Source organism: Hemiscyllium ocellatum, chromosome 16 (assembly GCF_020745735.1).
Source record: "Hemiscyllium ocellatum isolate sHemOce1 chromosome 16, sHemOce1.pat.X.cur, whole genome shotgun sequence".
NCBI classification, from domain to species: domain Eukaryota; kingdom Metazoa; phylum Chordata; class Chondrichthyes; order Orectolobiformes; family Hemiscylliidae; genus Hemiscyllium; species Hemiscyllium ocellatum.
Window position 1 is genome coordinate 2,760,865 of NC_083416.1, and position 20,257 is coordinate 2,781,121.

At 45.6% G+C, this 20,257-nt stretch overlaps 1 protein-coding gene across 4 annotated transcripts in view; it reads left to right on the top strand.

Annotated features, from left to right (window-relative positions):
- The window catches only part of rmnd5b (required for meiotic nuclear division 5 homolog B), an 89,621-nt gene that overhangs the window by 31,770 nt on the left and 37,594 nt on the right, over window positions 1–20,257 (top strand). For 2 of the 4 annotated variants that reach the window (XM_060836999.1, XM_060837000.1), the window contains exons 7-9: window positions 2,116–2,218; window positions 4,866–5,020; window positions 6,129–9,388. In XM_060836999.1, the coding sequence (XP_060692982.1) occupies window positions 2,116–2,218; window positions 4,866–5,020; window positions 6,129–6,192 (322 nt within the window). In that variant the 3' untranslated portion in view covers window positions 6,193–9,388. Of the gene's footprint in view, window positions 1–2,115; window positions 2,219–4,865; window positions 5,021–6,128; window positions 9,389–20,257 lie in introns of those variants that run through there. The other 2 variants (XR_009645528.1, XR_009645529.1) reach the window with 2 other exon arrangements.

The window sequence follows — 20,257 nt, forward strand, 5'->3', positions numbered from 1 at the left end:
GCTATTAAAGATGGCTCTTTAACAGCCAACATAGACCGAATGGGCTGAATGGCCTCCAACATGAATGGAGATTCAAGATGATTGACCAAAGAACCACAGTGGCACAGTGGTTGAGCGCTGCTCCCTCACAGCGCCAGAGACCCGGGTTCAATTCTCGCCTCAGGCGACTGACTGTGTGGAGTTTGCACATTCTCCCTGTGTCTGCGAGGGTTTCCTCCGGGATGCTCCAGTTTCCTCCCACAGTCTAAAGATGTGCGGGTCAGGTGAATCGGCCATGCTAACACTACGGGCAATTTAGGTAAGGGGTAAATGTAGGGGTATGGGTGGGTTGCGCTTCGGTGGGTTGATGTGGACTTGTTGGGCCGAAGGGCCTGTTTCCTCACTGTAAGTAATCTAATCTAAAAAAAAACCAGAGAGAATGAGGAGAAGCGTTCTTCCAGTGATCTGAAACATGTTTGAAAGGGCTGTGGGAGCAGATTCAGTACTCCCTTTCCAAAAGGAGCTAGCTACGTAAATAAATAACTCGGGAAAGGAGTACGGTTTTTTGTCAGGGATCTGCAGAGTGTTTAACCGGATAACTCTTTGAAAGAGCACACATGTATGTAAAAGGCTGATGTCCTCTTCATGCTGTAAGATTGAACATGCAAGGAGAATATTGGACCCTCGCTCGTGCTGTTACTGAGCTCAAGAGCTGATTGATGACACTGCACTGTTGGAGGAGAAATTCTTTAGAATATATAGTGGTTCAGTGGTTAGCACTGCTGCCTCACAGCACCAGGGACCAAGGTTCGATTCCAGCCTCGGGTAACTGTCTGTGTGGACTTTGCACACTCTCCCCGTGTCTGCGTGGGTTTCCTTCCACACCCCAAAGGTGTGCAGCTTCGGGTGGATTGGCCATGCTAAGGTGCCCATAGTGTCCAGGGAGGTACAGGCTGGATGGGTTAGCCATGGGAAATGCAAGGTTTCAGGGGTGGAGGGGGAGGCTGGGTCTGGGTGGGATGCTACTCGGTGGGTTGGTGTGGATTTGATGGGTAAAATGGCCTGCTTCCACACTGTAGGGATTCGATGTTGATAAACTAGAGAGATGGTCAGTCCATAGAGGGTGATAGTGAGCCACTGGAAGGGAAGCCGATAACTGTAAGGCATCATGGGAGAGGTGAAACCAAGGATCAACCAGGCTTAGGATTTCAGACTCTAACCACGGCATGCACCTGGAAATAAAACTCGCGAGATTTATTTTTAAGCTTGTTCTTCCTGTGAATGCTTCTCAGTTAATAAAAAAAAAGTCAATATTTCTAGCTGTAAAAAGTGAGGTCTGCAGATGCTGGAGATCAGAGCTGAAAATGTGTTGCTGGTTAAAGCACAGCAGGTCAGGCAGCATCCAAGGAACAGGAAATTCGACGTTTCGGGCCAGAAGGGCTCTGGCCCGAAACGTCGAATTTCCTGTTCCTTGGATGCTGCCTGACCTGCTGTGCTTTAACCAGCAACACATTTTCAGCAATATTTCTAGCTGCTCTGCTTCACTTGTTGATGGGAAACACTATTAAACTTTCTGTTCTTGTTTTCACTGTTGGATGTTGGTAATACGTGTATTCTTGCTATTTTTAAGAAAAAAAATCATTCAACTGTCTGTCAAAATGAGATTACTCAGTCAGTCCTGCAACATCTGTGGGTGGAGAAGCAGCTGAATGAACATTTCCAGATCGGTTTTGCTAATCGTAAAACCTACTGTACAGTAGTACAGGCCCTCTGGCCCTCGATGTTGTAACAACCATTTATCCTACTCTAAGATCAGACTAACCTACATACCCTTCATTGTACTAACTTCCAGGTGCCTATCCAAGAGTCACTTAAATGTCCCAAATGTATCTGACTCTACTACCACCGCTGGCAGTGCATCCCACACACCCACCGCTCTCTGTGTGAAGAACCTACCTCTGACATCTCCCCTAAACCATCCTCCAATCACCTTTAAAATGATGCCCTCTCGTGATAGACATTCCTGCCACGCATCATTCCCTTGCATTTCTCCGGGTCCCTGTACAGTGATTTCATGAAGCAAGTGCTGGTATGTGTCTATTGAACTGACTCTTGCTTTTTTTTTTCCACACCCAGTTTTTCTGCTGGTTGCTTGGCGTTGCCTGTTCTGCTGAATATTAAAGCAGTGATTGAGCAGCAGCAGTGTACAGAGATATGGAGCCAAAAGGATGAGCTTCCAGTAAGTATTGCTGCCTTTCGGTATTATTCCTAATAAATTGTCATTTGCAAACTCATGTGACTCAATTTGATTGTGGTGACCTCTTATGTCCCACACCAACCACCTCCTGAAATCCGTAATGTGGAGGCGCCAGTGTTGGACTGGGTCAGAAGTCACGTGATGCTAGGTTATAGTCCAACAGGTTTATTTGAAATCACAAGCTTTCGGAGCACCGCCCCTTCATCAGGTGAAGTGTTCTGGTCAGTACCTTTTAAATCTGTTGTGACCGGATGGATCCAGGATTTTTTTCACAATTTCAAAATATCCTTTATTCGTTTAAAAAAAAATCTTTGCGCAGTTTGATTCTGTTCAGTAACATGTCAAGGAAACGAACAAACATTGGAGTTAGACTCCGTCCAAACAAACCAAAGATGTCTCTTAAATAAAAACTGAAGGAACTGCGGATGCTGTAAATCAGGGACATAAACGGAAGTTGCTGGAAAAACTCAGCAGGTCTGGCAGCATCTCTGGAGAGAAATCAAGAGTTAAGGTTTCAAGTTGTTGGAGGCTGAGGGGTGACCTTAGAGGTTGAAAAATCATGAGGGGTGTGGATTGGGTAAATAGGCAAGGTCTTTTCCCCAGGGCAGGGGGAGTTTGGAACTAGAGGACATAGGTTTAAGGTGAGAGGGGAAAGATTGAAAAAGGACGCAAGAGGCAACTTGTTGACGCAGAGGGTGGTGCGTATGTGGAATGAGCTGCCAGAGGAAGTGGTGGAGGCTGGTATGATTACAGTATATAAAAGGCATCTGGATGGGAATTTGAATAGGAAGGGTTTGGAGGTTGAGAGTGTGGTGCTGGAAAAGCACACTGGTCAGGCAGCATCTGAGGAGCAGGGGAATCGACATTCCTGATCGAGGGCTTATGCCCAAAACGTTGATTCTCCTGCTCCTCGGATGCTGCCTGACCTGCTGTGTTTTTCCCGCACCATGCACTTGATTGCAATCTCCAGCATCTGCAGTCCTCACTTTCTCCTCCTTTACAGGGATGTGGGCCAGGTGCTGGCAGGATTGGGTTGGGATATCTGGTCCGAATGGACAGGTTGGACCGAAGGGTCTGTTTCCATGCTGTGCATCTCTGACTCTATGACCCTACCTCAGTAGACATCTCTCCTACTTAAGCAAGACTAAGGTTCAGTCTTGCACATTTGCAAATGTTTATATGCTGCCATAGTGCAGTGTTTTGACTTTTTAAAAAACCCTTGATTGAATCATTGTTCAATGCGCTTGACCCTAAAATGTATCAATATTACGTTTTCTAAAGTCATGCAGCCATTCGGCCCTTCTCTAGCCTGCCTTCCTGCACGACAAGATTATCCTCCGTCATGTGACCAATATGGTTTCTCTTCTCTTTTTGATTTGGTTATGTTTAGTGCCTGATATCTCCTTGTTGCCCTAAAGGTTAGTTTTAATTGCAGCATGTTTCCACGTGGCCTCACTGGGATGATGGAGATATTTCAGCTTTTTAAAAAATTTCTTCATGAGATCTGGGCATTTCTGGTGATGCCACCATTTATCGCTCTTCCATAACTGGGTCCTCAATGCAGTCGCTCACGAAGCCGTTTCTGACGGAGACCACGTTGCCAAGCTTCTGGAGTCACCCATTGGGCACATCCAGGATAGAGATTTCCTTCCTGAAAGGACACTAGATGGGTTTTAAGATAATTCATGCTCAGCATTATTGATGCTAGCTTTTACTTTCAGATTGATTTATCAACTCGTCTCCTTCATCAATCTTTCTCTACTCAGTCTTGCAGTTTGGTCTCTGCCCATTCTCTATATTTTCCCTTTTTAAAAAAAACACCTTGGGTTTTTTAAAAGAAAATATTAAATGAATTGATGTTTTACGATGTCTTTGACCACTACTACATCCTAGAAATAGCTTTGGACCATCAATTAGTTGGGGAAGTTCCACAACAAATTGAAACATAACAAAACCTGCAGCAATGAACAGTAGCAGACAGGATGCACCAAGTTTATTCGGGAAAAACCTACTCTTCTTTTTGCCCTTTGTCCTAACTTCCTTTATTTTTTCCGAATGATTGCAGCTCTTCATTATCTTTTATAGAAATAGAAACAATAACTGTCCATTTAGAAAGTTTAAAGGAGCACGCGTGACCATAGACATTGAGTGTTCCTATGGTTTTAATTATAAAGGGAATTAGAGTTGAAAGTGGATATATAAACTTGCACACGCTCTCCTCTCTGTCTCTGTCTCTCTCTCTGTCTTTCTCTGTCGTTCTGTCGCGCGCGCCCTTTTGGCTCTCTCTCTGTCGCACGCGCCCCTTTGCGCCCTGTCTGTCGCGCCCGCTCCGTTGCGCCCGCTCCTTCTCGCCCGCTCTGTCACCGGCACCCTCTTGCCCTCTTTCTCTGTCTGTGTCGCGCCCGCGCGCTCGCTGTCACGCTCTGTGTCTGTGTCTCGTATCCATCTCCTCAGGAGTCACTGGTATTGGTCAGGAGCAGCAATGCTGTGTGCCTACTCGCCATGTTTTGTTCTTGCCGCATGTTGCCCACGCAGGAGTTGAACATGAGTCCGTGTTATCACGCCGTGCCCTGCCTCCCCAGAACAACAGCCAGTTACAGAGTGAAGCTGACCGTTCCTTCTCTTTCAGATTGAGATCGAGCTGGGGAAGAAATGCTGGTACCACTCAGTCTTTGCCTGCCCCATCCTTCGACAGCAAGCGACCGAATCCAATCCTCCCATGAAGCTGATCTGTGGACATGTCATCTCCAGAGACGCACTAAACAAACTGATCAATGGGGGAAAGTGAGTAGCATGTGGCCACGCTGCCCAGCGGTTACCAGGTGATGTGCTTGTGGCTGATTGAGCGGGGGTACACTGTGTTCCCTGCTGTTGGATATCTTTGGGAATGATTGTAGATCTAACTGGGGATTAAGGAAAGGGGGAAATTACACAGTAGAAAAGATATTAGCCATCCCTAACCAGTCTAAACAGAAGTATCTTCCTCCATTTACATTTATTTACATTGAACTGAGAGAGGTTTAATATTCTGACTCTAAACTTTCCAATATGATACCTTGATAATGTCTTCATAGAATCAGCATTTTTGCAGCGTAGAAGTAGGCCATTTGGCCCATGGAGCCCACACCAAGTATCCAAAGCGCATCCCAAACCAACCCACCCCTCTGCTCTGTCCCTGTAACCCTGCATTTCCCCATGGCTAACCCACCCAGCATGCGAATCCCTCGACACCAAGGTCAATCCACCCTGACCTGCAGGTCTTTTGACTGTAGGAGGAACCCAGAGGGACCCCACAGTCACAGGGAGAACATGTGAAGTCCTCGCAGACAAGTTGCCCGAAGGTGGAATCGAACCCAGGTCCTTGGTGCTGTGAGGCAGCAATGCTATCCACTGAGCCACCGTGCCACGCCATATAGCGTTTTAGTCTCTGAGTTTGTTTTCTTGCCTCCATCCACTGTCAGCATCCAGCATTTAAAGCCTGAGGGTTTGTGTCTCAGATCCTGTGCGTTTTGGAAAATGCCGATGGGTGTTTCCCCTGAATGGACCCCCCCCCCCCCCCCCCCCCCCCCCCCCCCCCCCGTGTAGTTCAAACTAATGAAGACTCTGATTCCTCTGCTCTAATTCACTGACAGCCCGATGGGTGCTGTCCCTGAGCGATAGGCAGAAACGTCATCACCGCACAACACTCCCAACCTCAGGCAGCAGAGGATCACTCCGTTAACAAAGGGAGTTAGCTCCTCTCCTGTCAATGGATTAGCAGAATGGTATTGGTTAGGGAACAGCTAACTTGCCAACCTACCAGTCAGGAAAGTTATTCTAGTAAACACAAGACTTTCAGCCATGTGTGATCTGTTGATGTATGATTTCTTATCCATGTTTCTCCTTTGTGCAGGTTAAAGTGCCCCTATTGTCCAATGGAACAAGCTCCTGCAGATGCCAAACGGATCTATTTTTGAAGACTGGCTTTGTGCCCAGTGGATATTATGCCTCTTGTTGGCGATGGGCTGTATTAGGGTGTGTCTGGGTTAGTACTGTCTTATTGTGACCAGTCTCGGCAAGTAAATGCTGTGAGTGTGATTCGCCCTGGACTGCGCTGATGTGGGCTTGGCGGGTGCTTTTTGGATAGTTCCCCTCCATCCCTCCCACGTCCACACAACCTCCCCCCCCCCCCCCCCCCCCCCCCCCCCGGCCCCCAACGATCCCTTGTAAGACCTGCACTTTGTTTGCACTAATATGGTTAGTCATGAACTCCTATCTAACAACACCCCCCCCCCCCCCCCCCCCAACCTCATTCCCCCTTCCCTCCTCCCTGTCCCCACACGTGCGCACGCAAAGTAAAGCCTGTAACCAGTGGTTTACTGACAATTGCAGAACAGGTTTGCTGTCAGTTGATGTTATGATCCCTGTGTTGAAAAGTCATTCCACAGTATACCAGAGAAACTCCAGTATCTTCACAAGTTGTCTGTGCCTACACTGACACTGTTTACCATTGCAGAGTTGAATGGTGTGTATTTTTAATGAGTAAGATTTAATTGTTGCCATTTGAGAATGGCTGACCGATTTCTGTTCTACTTTTCCCCAGTCTGGGAGCGATATAATGCAGTGTCACTCATTGGCATTTCAATGTGGTTTGTAGATTCAAAGGCTCTTTGACAGTGTTAGCCTGAAGGTAGGGATTGAGCTCCAAGTGGGGAATGGGACAGTGTGGTTGGTCCAAACCTCGCATTTCCCTGAAATGGGGCACCAACAGGAGGGGAGAGAGCAACTGAATAAAACAGTATGTATTTGATAGGCATATCAGTGAGATTCTTTACAGATGGTCTCCGATCATATACATCAGTACCTTAGTTCTTTATGGACTGCGAAATTAAGCTTCTCCCTCAACAAATCCTGATTTAGTCTTCGAGTCTAAAGTCAGAGAATTAAACATTTTTTAAAAAAGATTGATTTAATTGTAATAATGGCAGTCAACATGTCAGGATGGATGGAGTGCTATTGAATTGTACAGTAAACCCCAGAATATAGGTGTTGTTGCTGCTAAGTTCCCTGGTCTTAGCCAGAACACGAGATGGAGTACTATTGTGTACTTGAGCTGGGGAAAAGGAGGAAATCATTTAGTCAATTTGCTCTTTATCTACTGATCTCGATTAAAATGTTATGCATGTGTTGAACAGCACAGCGATGAGGGTACCTTCTATAGTTGATAGTCTTGTAAATCTCGTTTACCTGGCCTCCCTCTGAGCATGGTATCAGAGAGCAGTCAATATCTGTGAGACAGTCCCTTGCTTAAGTGTCCGTGCTGTCAGAAGATGTTAAGAAAGGGCGCGATGTTTTGCTTCAGTCACCCATGTTCTTGATTCAAACTTTGCAAATCAAATGAGAAAATCAATTTGATGTTTCTGTAGCAGCCCAATCTATCATTCACTCAACAGACATTGAAGCAAGGACATGTACTGTTGATTATTTGGATTTTTGTCTGGGATTGGCTAGGTTTAAAACAGTGTTTTGAAAGAGGGGTTGATTGTGTTGATGTTGAGCCCAGAGCCAATGGGAGGGGGTAGAGTTAATCATGTTGTGATGACTAGTCAATATTCATCAGAACTCAACATTTTAAACATTGACCTTTTTTATTTATAATTGCAAGTTGTACTTTATTGTTTTTGAACATATTATGTTGTATTTAATATAACCCTGTAATTGTGCCTTTTCAGATGGTGTTTGTTTTCTGTGACACATCACTGTAATTGCCTCTTGCACTAGCACCAATTTGGTGACAGTAACAAGTCAGCCATGACTTCCCACAAGCTGCAGGTTGTGGGGTTGGAGGTGGACACAGAACTGAATTCTGTCAATTAAAACAAAACTGGTGGCCCAGTGGTGACCTTTTTTGTTCTTTCTAAAGAGCCTGTCATTGCTTAATTATAAACTGCTTATAGCTAAAAGTAGCTGCCTTAAGCTATGTTCATGAAGCAGGTGTTAAGTCCCAGACAACTGGGCAATAGGTCACTTCATGGTTCTATAGAATGTGGAAAAGTAATCTGCTTCAATCTGGCAAATTCCATCAAGCTGAGGCATTGGTTCAGCTCCAATTCAGACCAGATTAAAGCCTCTCCCAGCTTCTAAGTACTGAGGGTGGAACAGAATGTACTCTGTGTCTGTCAGTCTGTGCTTCCCACACTGTCAGCCATGTGCTCTCTTGTGGCCCACTTGGTGCCTCTTGGAAGGTGCAGGGGGTTACATTTGGATTTCTTGTTCCTTCCCTCCCACCTTCTCCCAGCGCTGCACACATGCCAAAGTCACCAGGACAATGAAGAAAACAATGGCTTGGTCAATAGACTTCATCCAAAGTAATGTCCTTCCATTTGCAAAAACAAAACCGGTTCACATTTGTTGTTTCACGGTGAAACTGCGGTGGTAGAAATTTGTGTTTTGGTCAAACCAAGTAGCGGATATTGCAATAGGAGGTTTCACCTACATAATGTATTCTTCGACCATTGCAAGAAGTAATTAGGAGGCACTGAAAGTTTATTAAAATATTGTAATTTTAGGTGTTCGAGCCAATAATGACAGATGCAGAATGTCGAGCCCAAATTTACCTGCAGTGGGTTGAATGTAGACGTTCTGGAAACAAAGCATGAACATTAGATAAAGATGCTGCTTTACACCAACCACAAACAGTAGCTGTTTCTGATGACACACTGTGCTAAAGGTGGGTGTGATCGCTTTGAAACTGGCCTCAGATTCTCTCTCCCCTAGGAAGGAGAGTGCAAATGTTTCTGAATTGTTACGGTCACAAAGATGATGGTTTCCCAATCCTTTCTTGCTCTGGTTTTAGTTTGGACAGTGTGTGAGAGTTTAGGAGCTTTGCTCTGTTCCAGAAGCTGTTGTTAAAATTCTGAGCTTGCTTGTCAACTATCCTCTTTCAAGGTTAGGACATTGCGAAGGTCCTGGAACACCTGGCAATCAGCAGTTTGGAGGGTTCAACACTGATTTAATTTTAGACTGTTACATGACTTTTAAATTATATTACAAATAACTATTATGTTATTTTAGAGTAAAGATGTTTAATAAATATGTTGAAATGCTTTTGTGAATGAGATTGTTTTCTGTTTTGCACCTACGATATTAAAAAGGAAATGCACAACGAATTCACACTTGTGCTTTGTGGCTGTATTGTGGATAGAGATTGTGTTGATGTCTCCGTGACAATTTGTGTCTCTGAATGTTGAGGTTTACTGTAAAGGATTACCCATCCTGAACTTCAGGAAACTGTTCATTAGGTTACGTTTTCTAAGGTGTGGAAGCTAGAATAAAAACTGAAGTGAAAGGTGAAGAACTATAATCTGATTGTGGAGTCGAGTGGTGCTGGAAAAGCACAGCAGGTCAGGCAGCATCTGAGGAGCAGGAAAATCGATGTTTCAGGCAAAAGCCCTTCGTCAGGAACACAGGCAGAGTGCCTGCAGGGTGGAGAGATAAATGAGGAGGGTGGGGGTGGGGAGAAAGTAGCATAGAGTACAATAGGTGAGTGGGGGTGGGGATGGAGGTGATAGGTCAGGGAGCAGGGTGGGGGAAGGTAGCAAAGAGTACACTGGGTGGATGTGGGTGGGAAGAAGGTGATAGGTCAGAGAGGAAGGTGGTGTGGATAGGTGGGAAGGAAGATAGGCAGGTAGGACAGGTCATGGGGGCAGTGCTGAGCTGGAAGGCTGGAGCTGGGGTGAGGTGGGGGAAGGGAAATGAGGAAAGTGGTGAAAGTCTTCCTCCAGGCATCTGGTGGTGAGGGAGCGGCGGTGAAGGAAGCCCTGGACCTCCATGTCCTCGGCAGAGTGGGAGGGGGAGTTGAAATGTTGGGCCACAGGGCGGTGTGGTTGATTGGTGCGGGTGTCTCGGAGATGTTCCCTAAAGCGCTCTGCTAGGAGGTGTCCAGTCTCCCCAATGTAGAGGAGACCGCATCGGGAGCAACGGATACAAAAATGATATTTAGTGGATGTGCAGGTAAAACTTTGGATGTGGAAGGCTCCTTTAGGGCCTTGGATGGAGGTGAGGAAGGAGGTGTGGGCGCAGGTTTTACAGTTCCTGCGGTGGCAGGGGAAGGTGCCAGGATGGGAGGGTGGGTTGTAGGTAGTCACAGAGGGAACAGTCTTTGTGGAAGGCGGAAAGGGGTGGGGAGGGAAATATATCCCTGGTGGTGGGGTCCGTTTGGAGGTGGTGGAAATTTCGGCGGATGATTTGGTTTATGCGAAGGTTGGTAGGGTGGAAGGTGAGCACCGGGGGGTGGGTTCTGTCCTTGTTACGGTTGGAGGGGTGGGGTTTGAGGGCGGAGGGGCGGGATGTGGGCGAGATGTGTTGGAGGGCATCTTTAACCACCTGAGAAGGGAAATTGCAATCTCTAAAGAAGGAGGCCATCTGGTGTGTTCTGTGGTGGAACTGGTCCTCCTGGGAGCAGATACGGTGGAGGCGGAGGAATTTGGAATACGGGGTGGCATTTTTGCAAGAGGTAGGATGGGAAGAGGTGTAATCCTCCTGTGGGAGGCGGTGGGTTTGTAAAAAAATGTCAGTGTCAAGTCGGTCGTCATTAATGGAGAGGGAGAGGTCCAGGGAGGGGAGGGAGGTGTCAGAGATGGTCCAGGTAAATTTAAGGTCAGGGTGGAATGTGTTGGTGAAGTTGATGAATTGTTCAACCTCCTCGCAGGAGCACGAGGTGGCGCCGATGCAGTCATCAATGTAGCGGAGGAAGAGGTGGGGAGTGGTGCCGGTGTGACTACGAAAGATGGACTGTTCTACGTAGCCAACAAAGAGACAGGCATAGCTGGGGCCCATATGTGGGCCCATGGCTACCCCTTTGGTCTGGAGGAAGTGGGAGGATTCGAAGTAGAAATTGTTAAGGGTGAGGACCAGTTCAGCCAAACGAATGAGAGTGTTGGTGGAAGGGTACTGTTGGGGACGTCGGGTGAGGAAGAAACAGATGGCGGATGGAGGTGTAGAGGGATTGGATATCCATGGCGAAGATGAGGTGTTGGGGGCCGGGGAAACGGAAGTGTAGGGCATGGGTGGTGTCTCGAACGTATGTGTGGAGTTCCTGGACTAGGGGGGATAGGACAGTGTCGAGGTAGGTAGAGATGAGTTCAGTGGGGCAGGAACATACTGAGACAATGGGCCGGCCAGGGTGGTCAGGCTTGTTGATCTGGGAAGGAGGTAGAATCAGGTAGTGCGGGGTTCCCAGTCATGGTGGAGTCATGGGGTCATCTCCCAGACCGTACAGAATCGACCATGACCCCCCCCCCCCCCCCCCCCCCCCCCCCCCCACCATCACCAAACCACCATCTCCCAGACCATACAGAACCTCATCTCCTCAGATCTCCCTTCCACAGCTTCCAACCTCGTAGTCCGGGGACCCCGCACCTGTGCCCACACCACCTCCCTCACTTCTGCATCCATCAAAGTTTCACCTGCACATCCGCCAATATCGTTTGTTGTTTAGGGTGTAGGTGTTGCTCGCTGAGCTGTAGGTTTGATATCCAGACGTTTCATTACACTGGTCCCCAGTGGGGACCTCCAAGTGAAGCGAAGCTGTTGTCTCCTGCTTTCTATTTATATCTTTCTCCTGGATGGGGTTCCTGGGGTTTGTGGTGATGTCATTTCCTGTTCGTTTTCTGAGGGGTTGATAGATGGCATTTAGATCTATGCGTTTGTTTATGGCGTTCTGGTTGGAGTGCCAGGACATCACAGTCGAAAGAAAGGACAACGGAGAACTACAAACCTGCGTATACAGAAAACCGACAAACACTGACCAAATACTTAACTACACCAGCAACCATCCCAACACACACAAACAAAGCTGTATCAGAACACTATTCCAACGAGCCACCACACACTGCAGCACAGACAAACTTAGAAAAACAGAGGAGAATCACCTAGACAACGATCCAGGTAAATTTGAGGTCAGGGTGGAAGGTGTTGGTAAAGTGGATGAACTGTTCAACCTCCTTGTGGGAGCACGGTGAAAATATTCAGCAGGTCAGGCAGCACGTTGCTGAGAGAAACGTAACATCCCTGTAGTGTGGAGGCAGGGCATTTGGCGCATTGAGTCCACACTGACTGTCCGAAGAGCATCCCACCCAGACTCTTGCCCCCTACTCTGTCCCTGTAACCTTGCATCCTCCATGGCTAATCCACCTAACCTGCACATCTTTGCACTGTTGAGGAAACCCCCACAGACATGGAGAGAATGTACAAACTGTACACAGGCAGTTGCCTAAGGGCGGGATTGAACCGGGGTCCTTGGTGTGTGGCGACAGTGCTAACCACTGAGTCACCCCAAGTAGAATTAACATTTCAACTTAGTGTTTTCAGCTACACTGGGGATGTTAGAAATGTACGATGGAGTTGGTGATGTGAAAGGGCAGGGCAGAAAGGAAAGGTCAGCGATAAGGTAAAAGGCAGGTGATTAAACACTGAATTCTGCTGTAAACACTAAGTCTGTTGTCAGGGGAAAGAGAGTAGACCGATGTGGCTAGAGGAAGTGTGAATGGCAGAAAAGTAGAGCACAGAAAAAGTGGAAGTAAAAGAAAACCAACAAAGAAAACAGAAGCAAAACTGCCCGAAATTACTAAACCCTATCAAGTGCCTGACTGAGAAATGAAATACTGCTGTTCCTCCTGGATTTGCATTGTCCCAGTGGAACACTGCAGGAAGATGAGGCAGAGTTGGGGGAAGGGGGAAAATTCAAAACGACATGATTGGAAACCCAGGGTCATGAATGGAGACAGAACAGAAAGTGGACGTTCAATCTTTTTTTTCTAATGAAGAGGTGAACTATCGCTGTTAAACATATTGCTGTTTGGATCACTCCGGGAATGTTGTGGGGTCTTGGATGGTGAGGAGGCAGGAGGGACAAGGTCCACCTCATGGAAAAAGGAAAGGAAGAGGAGAGCACCGAGGTATCCGAGTTGAATGTTGAACGAAGAGGAGGACGACAGGGATGTGTTCCGTGGTTTCCCCACACTTTAATATTAGTTTCCTGGAACTCATTTTCATTTGGCAGCAATAGAATATTTTCCTGGAGAATCTAATCTTCTCCTTCTAACATTCTTATGCTGTTTATAAAACCAGCCCTGGGAAAGGAGATTTATTGTTTGTGGTACACAGAGCTTTTCTAAGTGAAGATTTGTGATTGAAGCCCTGGGAATTGTCAATACACAAGCACAATGATCATAGCGAGGGGAATCTCATTGAAATATCAGAACAATTGATAATTATTCTGTTTGACAAAAGTTAATAATTATTCAAGCATTAAAGGCTTTTAAACTGATAAAGCAAATGTGAGATTTAGAATGATACAGTTTAGAACCCCCACCAAACCTTGCCTTTAAATCGATCTGGCAATCCCACATGGATACCCCCTTGTTTTATTTGGTCATTACTTCTTTTGACAGAAATCCAACAAGCTTTGTCAAGATTATTTATAGAGCCCACTTAGAGTCATAGAGATAGAACATAGAACATAGAACAGTACAGCACAGAACAGGCCCTTCAGCCCGCGATGTTGTGCCGACCACTGATCCTCATGAATGCACCCTCAAATTTCTGTGGTCATATGCATGTCCAGCAGTCTCTTAAATGTCCCCAATGACCTTGCTTCCACAACTGCTGCTGGCAACCCATTCCATGCTCTCACAACTCTCTGTGTAAAGAACCTTCCTCTGACATCCCCTCTATACTTTCCCCCAACCAGCTTAAAACTATGATCCCTCGTGTTAGTCAATTCTGCCCTGGGAAATAGTCTCTGGCTATCGACTCTATCTATGCCTCTCATTATCTTGTATACCTCAATTAGGTCCCCTCTCCTCCTCCCTTTTCTGCAATGAAAAAAGTCCGAGCTCAGTCAACCTCTCTTCATAAGATAAGCCCTCCAGTCCAGGCAGCATCCTGGTAAACCTCCTCTGAACCCTCTCCAAAGCATCCACATCTTTCCAATAATAGAGTGACCAGAACTGGACGCAGTATTCCAAGTGCGGTGTAACCAAAGTTTTATAGAGCTGCAACAAGATCTCACGACTCTTAAACTCAATCCCCCTGTTAATGAAAACCAAAACACCATATGCTTTCTTAACAACCCTGTCCACTTGGGTGGCCATTTTAAGGGATCTATATACCTGCACACCAAGATCCCTCTGTTCCTCCACACTGCCAAGAATCCTATCCTTAACCCTGTACTCAGTTTTCAAATTCGACCTTCCAAAATGCATCATCTCGCATTTATCCAGGTTGAACTCCATCTGCCACCTCTCAGCCCATCTCTGCATCCTGTCAATGTCCCGCTGCAGCCTACAACAGCCTCTATACTGTCAACGACACCTCCAACCTTTGTGTCATCTGCAAACTTGCTGACCCATCCTTCAATCCCCTCATCCAAGTCATTAATAAAAATTACAAACAGTAGAAGCCCAAGGACAGAGCCCTGTGGAACACCACTCACCACAGACTTCCAGGCAGAATATTATTTTCCTTCTACTACCACTCGCTGTCTTCTGTTGGCCAGCCAATTCTGTATCCAGACAGCTATGTTCCCCTGTATCCCATTCCTCCTGACCTGAATGAGCCTACCATGGGGAACCTTATCAAATGCCTTGCTGAAGTTCATATACACCACATCCACAGTTCGACCCTCATCAACTTTTCTAGTCACGTCCGCAAAGAACTCGATATGGTTTGTGAGGCATGACCTGCCCCTCACAAAGCCGTGTTGACGCATTTAACCCAGCTATGCTCTTCCAGATGGTCATAAATCCTATCCCTCAGAATCCTTTCTAACACCTTGCAGATGACAGACATGAGACTGACTGGTCTGTAATTGCCGGGGATTTCCCTATTTCCTTTCTTGAAGAGAGGAATTACATTTGCCTCTCTCCAGTCCTCAGGTACGACTCCAGTGGAGAGCGAGGATGAAAAGATCTTCACAAGTGGTGAAGCAATTGCATTTCTCGTTTCCCAAAGCAGCCGAGGACAAATCTGGTCCAGGCCTGGCGACTTGTCAATCTTAATGTTTGACAAAATTTTCAGCACATCAGCTTCCTCTATCTCTATCCATTCCAGCATGCACACCTGATCTTCAAAGGTTTCATTCACTACAAAGTTCGTTTATTTCGTAAAGACAGAAGCAAAAAGCTCATTTAGGGCTTCCCCTACCTCCTCAGACTCCCCACACACAAATTCCCTATGCTATCCCTGATCGGCCCTACTCTTTCTTTGACCATTCTCTTATTCCTTACATAAGTGTAAAATGCCTTTATGTTCTACCTAATCCGTTCTGCCAAGCCTTTCTCGTGCCCCCTCCTGGCTCTCCTCACCTATTTTTGAGCTCCTTCCTCGCCCGCCTGTAATCCTGTAGAGCTGAGCTTGACCCTAGCTTCCTCCACCTTATTGAAGCTACCTTCTTCCTTTTGACAAGAAGCTCCACCGCTCTCGTCATCCAAGGTTCCTTTATCTTTCCACTTCTTGCCTATCTCAGAGGGACATACTTATTCATCACTTGCAACAACTGTTCCTTAAACAATCTCCACATGTCTATAGTGCCTTTACCATGGAGCAATTGCTCCCAATCCATGCTTCCTAACTCATGTCTAATCGCATCATAGTTTCCTCTTCCCCAATTAAATATCCTCCCATTTTGCCTAATCCTCTCCTTCTCCATAGCTATGTAGAATGTGAGGCAGTTGTGGTCACTATCACCAAAATGCTCTCCCACCACAAGATCTGAGACCTGCCCCGACTCATTTCCGAGCACCAAGTCTAGAATGGCCTCTCCCCTCTCGGCCTGTCAACGTACTGAGTTAGGAAACCCTCCTGAACACACCTTCCAAAAACAGCTCCATTCAAATCTTCTGCTCGAAGGAGATTCCAATCAATATTGGGAAAGTTATAGTCACCCATTACAACAGCCCTACTACATCCACACTTTTCCAAAGTCTGCCGACCTATGCTTTCTTCCATCTCCCTGCTGCTACTGGGGGGCCTCAGCATGTTCAGCATGAAACAACGTCCTTTGGTCCACCCCTTCATCCTGACCAGATGTTGTATATTAATCCAGTCCCATTTCGCCCATATCCCTCTAAACCCATCCTATTGATATGCCCATCCAGATACCTTTTAAATATTTAAATTAATTGTACCAGCCTCCACCAAATCTTCTGGCAGCTCACTCCACACATGTACCACCCTCTGGGTGAAAATGTTGCCCCTTTGGTCCCTTTTAAATCTTTCCCCTTTCACCTTAAACCTATGCTCTCTAGTTTAGGACTCCTTTACTCTGGGGAAAAGACCTTGACTATTTACGCTATCCATGCCCCTCATGATTTTATAAATCTCTATAAGATCACCCCTCAGCCTCCGACACTCCAGGGAAAACAGCCCCAGCATATTCACCTTCTCCCAATAGCTCAAACCCTCCAACACTGATAACCTCCTTGTAAATCTTTTCTAAGCCTTTTCAAGTTTAACAACATATAACTTCCAAGATCCTTTCTTGTTCCCAGCCTTGGCTCAGTTGCCCCTCCAGGGGTATGGGTTAAATACCCATTCCAGAAACTTGTGAGCACAAACCAGATAGATGCTTGAGTGCAGTGACATTGGTCTTCTGTCAGGTGAGTGTTAAACCAAACTGGATGTGAAAGACCCTTGTGACACTATGTTAAGTAATGGTGCTAAACAAACTAAATCCAACCTAATCTAAAGAAACTCTAACCACAAATTGCTCTGTCTATCAAAGATGCTGGTTTAATTACATATTGAGGTTTTCATACTGTCTATGACATCTTTATGAAGACCTGTCCATGTGAGTTACCTGTTCAATCAATGTCTGTTCTGAAATGCCCTACCAGAGAACTTTCCTGGGCTACTTGCAATATCTACTTCTGACCTCCGGGGGTGCCATTTTGATGAATCCATTCTTCACCTGCAGGTTCTATGAGGATGTCACCACTTCCTCGTCCCATCCCCGGATTAAGTATAATTACACGCTCTGGAACTCCTCCAGTTTCAGTGTGAGCTCTCTGCGCTGACTTACTTTACACAGGATTTTGTTCCTGAGCCTCAATTAACAAAAATATGCCAAACACATCCTTTGAAATATCCTCCTTCTTAAACCGAGTTTGATCTGCCCTAACAGCTGCTCGCTGGAGCACTGTGAGCTCTGGGGAGGGATTTTGGTTAGCCATTGCTCTAGAAACTTACCCAGAACCTGTTGCTGCAACTGTTCCATCTCTTTAGCACCATATACATATCATCACATCATTGACCTTCACTCCTGCCAAATTATTACCCAGGAATAAATCACCTCCATCTAGTTTCTAACTACCTTGTGTACTGTTAATGTCAAGAACAATTCACACTCCAGTTGGACCTTGTGGAAAATAACAGGAATATATCCTCCATCTCTCCCATTTACTAACGCTTTACCTGTCAATGAAATTTCTGGATCTAAATCCTTCTCCAACAACAGAGTTTAAGTGGCTCCGCACCTCAGTATAGTTAGTGGCTCAGATGCTTCCTCTGGGGAGAAAAGGGGCATTATCCCTTTTGACAGAGAAACCTCCCTGTCTCTTGTCTACCCTCTGCACCCATAGCACTGATCTCTTAATTTTAGTTAAGGCTACAATCTGATAGGAGCCAATTTCTCCTTCTGTGTTTCCTTTTCAGACTTACAAGTCCCATGGGTCTCTCTTGCAACTTTCCATATTCTGAATTCCACCCCCAGTTTATCCACCAAGTCAAATCAGTCTGCTCACTGCATGTTGCCTTGATGTTGCCAGTTGACACAACATTGTCACTGTGTACCCACATCCACCACTTCCTCAGGAAGTTCATTCCACACACAAACCACCCTCTGTGTAAAAACATTGCCCATGTCTTTTTTAGAAATCTTTCCCCTCACCTTAAAAATATGCCCCCTAGTCTTGAAATCCCCCATCCTATGGAAGAGACAACCAGTAACCCTATCTATACCCCTCATTATTTTATAAACTTCTATCAGATCGCCTCTCAGCCTCCTCCCCTCCAGTGAAACATAGTCCCAGCCTATCCAGCCTCCCCTTATAACACAAACCTTCCATACCCAGCGACATCCCAGTAACTCTCTTCTGAACCCTCTCCAGCTTAATCATATCCTTCCTATTGTCTCAGTGTCTTAAAAACAGAAGGTTCCTTGTCAGATTGCCTTTGCATGAAAGTTTGCCAAGTGACCAACAGGAAACACTTAAATCACAACTGCAGGGTTAAATTCTCTAAAGTGATAAACAGGGATTGTCAGCAGCCTCTGTATTATCGTTTATTAACAGGAGATTAGATTATTAAATCCCCAGAGGGTAGAGCCTATGGTCACTGTGAAATGATAAGGATCAGCTGGAAAAGATTGCTTCTATTCCTGGCTCGAGAGCCATTCACAAGCCAAGACAATATCTCATCGAGACAGTCCATCTCTTCTATGGCATTGCTAACAGCCAGTGACCCTGGAGTGGGGTCACACCAAACCATCTAAAAACCAAAGGGCACCCGTCCAACTGAAACCCATCGTGCTGCCCCCAAAATCAAATTTTGAGTTCATTTGGTGTGTCTGATTAAACTGAAAATGAAGCGCTTTCATTTTAAATGTTACTGTGCCTTTAAATATGCAGCCCTGGGTAACTAGTATCAAAAGAAATTAACATAAAAAGCTGAGGCAACAGAACAAACAATTCCTCCCGATTCGGTCAATGAACCCAATTAATATCCTGTCAAAACCTACCCAACACACCCTTAAATAGTGCAACCACCTCTGTTTCTATGGTCTCTGGTAGATTGTTCCACGTTAAAGGTCCGTCTTATGTTTGCATCTATGTCCATTTGTCTCAGATTTGGTGTTAATATGAACAAGCACAAAAAGGCAAGAAAAGACCAAGTACATATTCAGTCAAATATGGGTCACCTTTCTGGAGTTTCTAGTTGATTGGAAGATTCTGAATGCCACACATCTCCAAGTTACCGATTGGTCTTTTTCTAATAGCTCACCCAGTTCTGCAAGCTCTTTGTCAACATTGTTCCCCTGTTTCAACTCCTGTTTAAAGGGTACGATTGTGTGGTGTTCAAATTCTCTATCATTAACTCCCATTCTTAAACATAAACAGCCAGATTTCTCACTCACTGATGTCAGGGGAGGAAGGTAGTGCAATGACAGAACAGGAATTGAAACAAAAATAAGGAAGACATTAAACAGAAATAGCATCTTGCATCATCTGAGGATTTTTTCTGCTTCTAGAGTTAACAACCAGTCAGCAAATGTTGCAATAGTGTCAACATCTATCCTACAGTAAGTTCAATAACAGAGAGCAACTCATCATACATAATGGCAGCTGGTTGGATAATTCTGAGATGGCCTTCAGGAGTGGGATCAGTGGAGTGAGCATTGAGTGTAGCTACAGCTGCTGAACTCCACACTGAGACTGGACATGCTGCAAGGTTCGCTATTTTAAAGTTGGTCCCAATGTCAAGAACAATACCTCTCACTACTGCTTAGAATAAAGAGTATGTAACACTGAATTAATCAAATACTAACACTAGAATCTTTCCAAACTGCATTCTTAAGCTACTGGTTGGACAAATGACAGAACTAGAAGAATGACATTTTTGTATTTTTTACAATTTCTTCCAATACTGATCCTTTGTTTTGAGTGTGGGGTCTCAGATCAGATTTTATCCAATTGGCTGCTGTGTTTAGGTAACTTTGCCAGATGTGAACGCAATGGTCTTCCCACCAAATGTTCCTATGTCGGTATTTTCCAGTAGATATAACTAAATCATAGCAAGGCCTGGGGTCCTTGACAGACACGTTAAATCTCTGTAGCCCAGAGCATTGAGTTTGCTAATGGCCTGACTTGAGTTCATTATTCAAAGTTACAACCTTCTGATGACTATGGTTCCATCTGTCTTGAGCCATTGGACAAGCGGGAAGTTTGGCTTCAGCTTCTACAGTGAAAATGAGTCACAAACAGT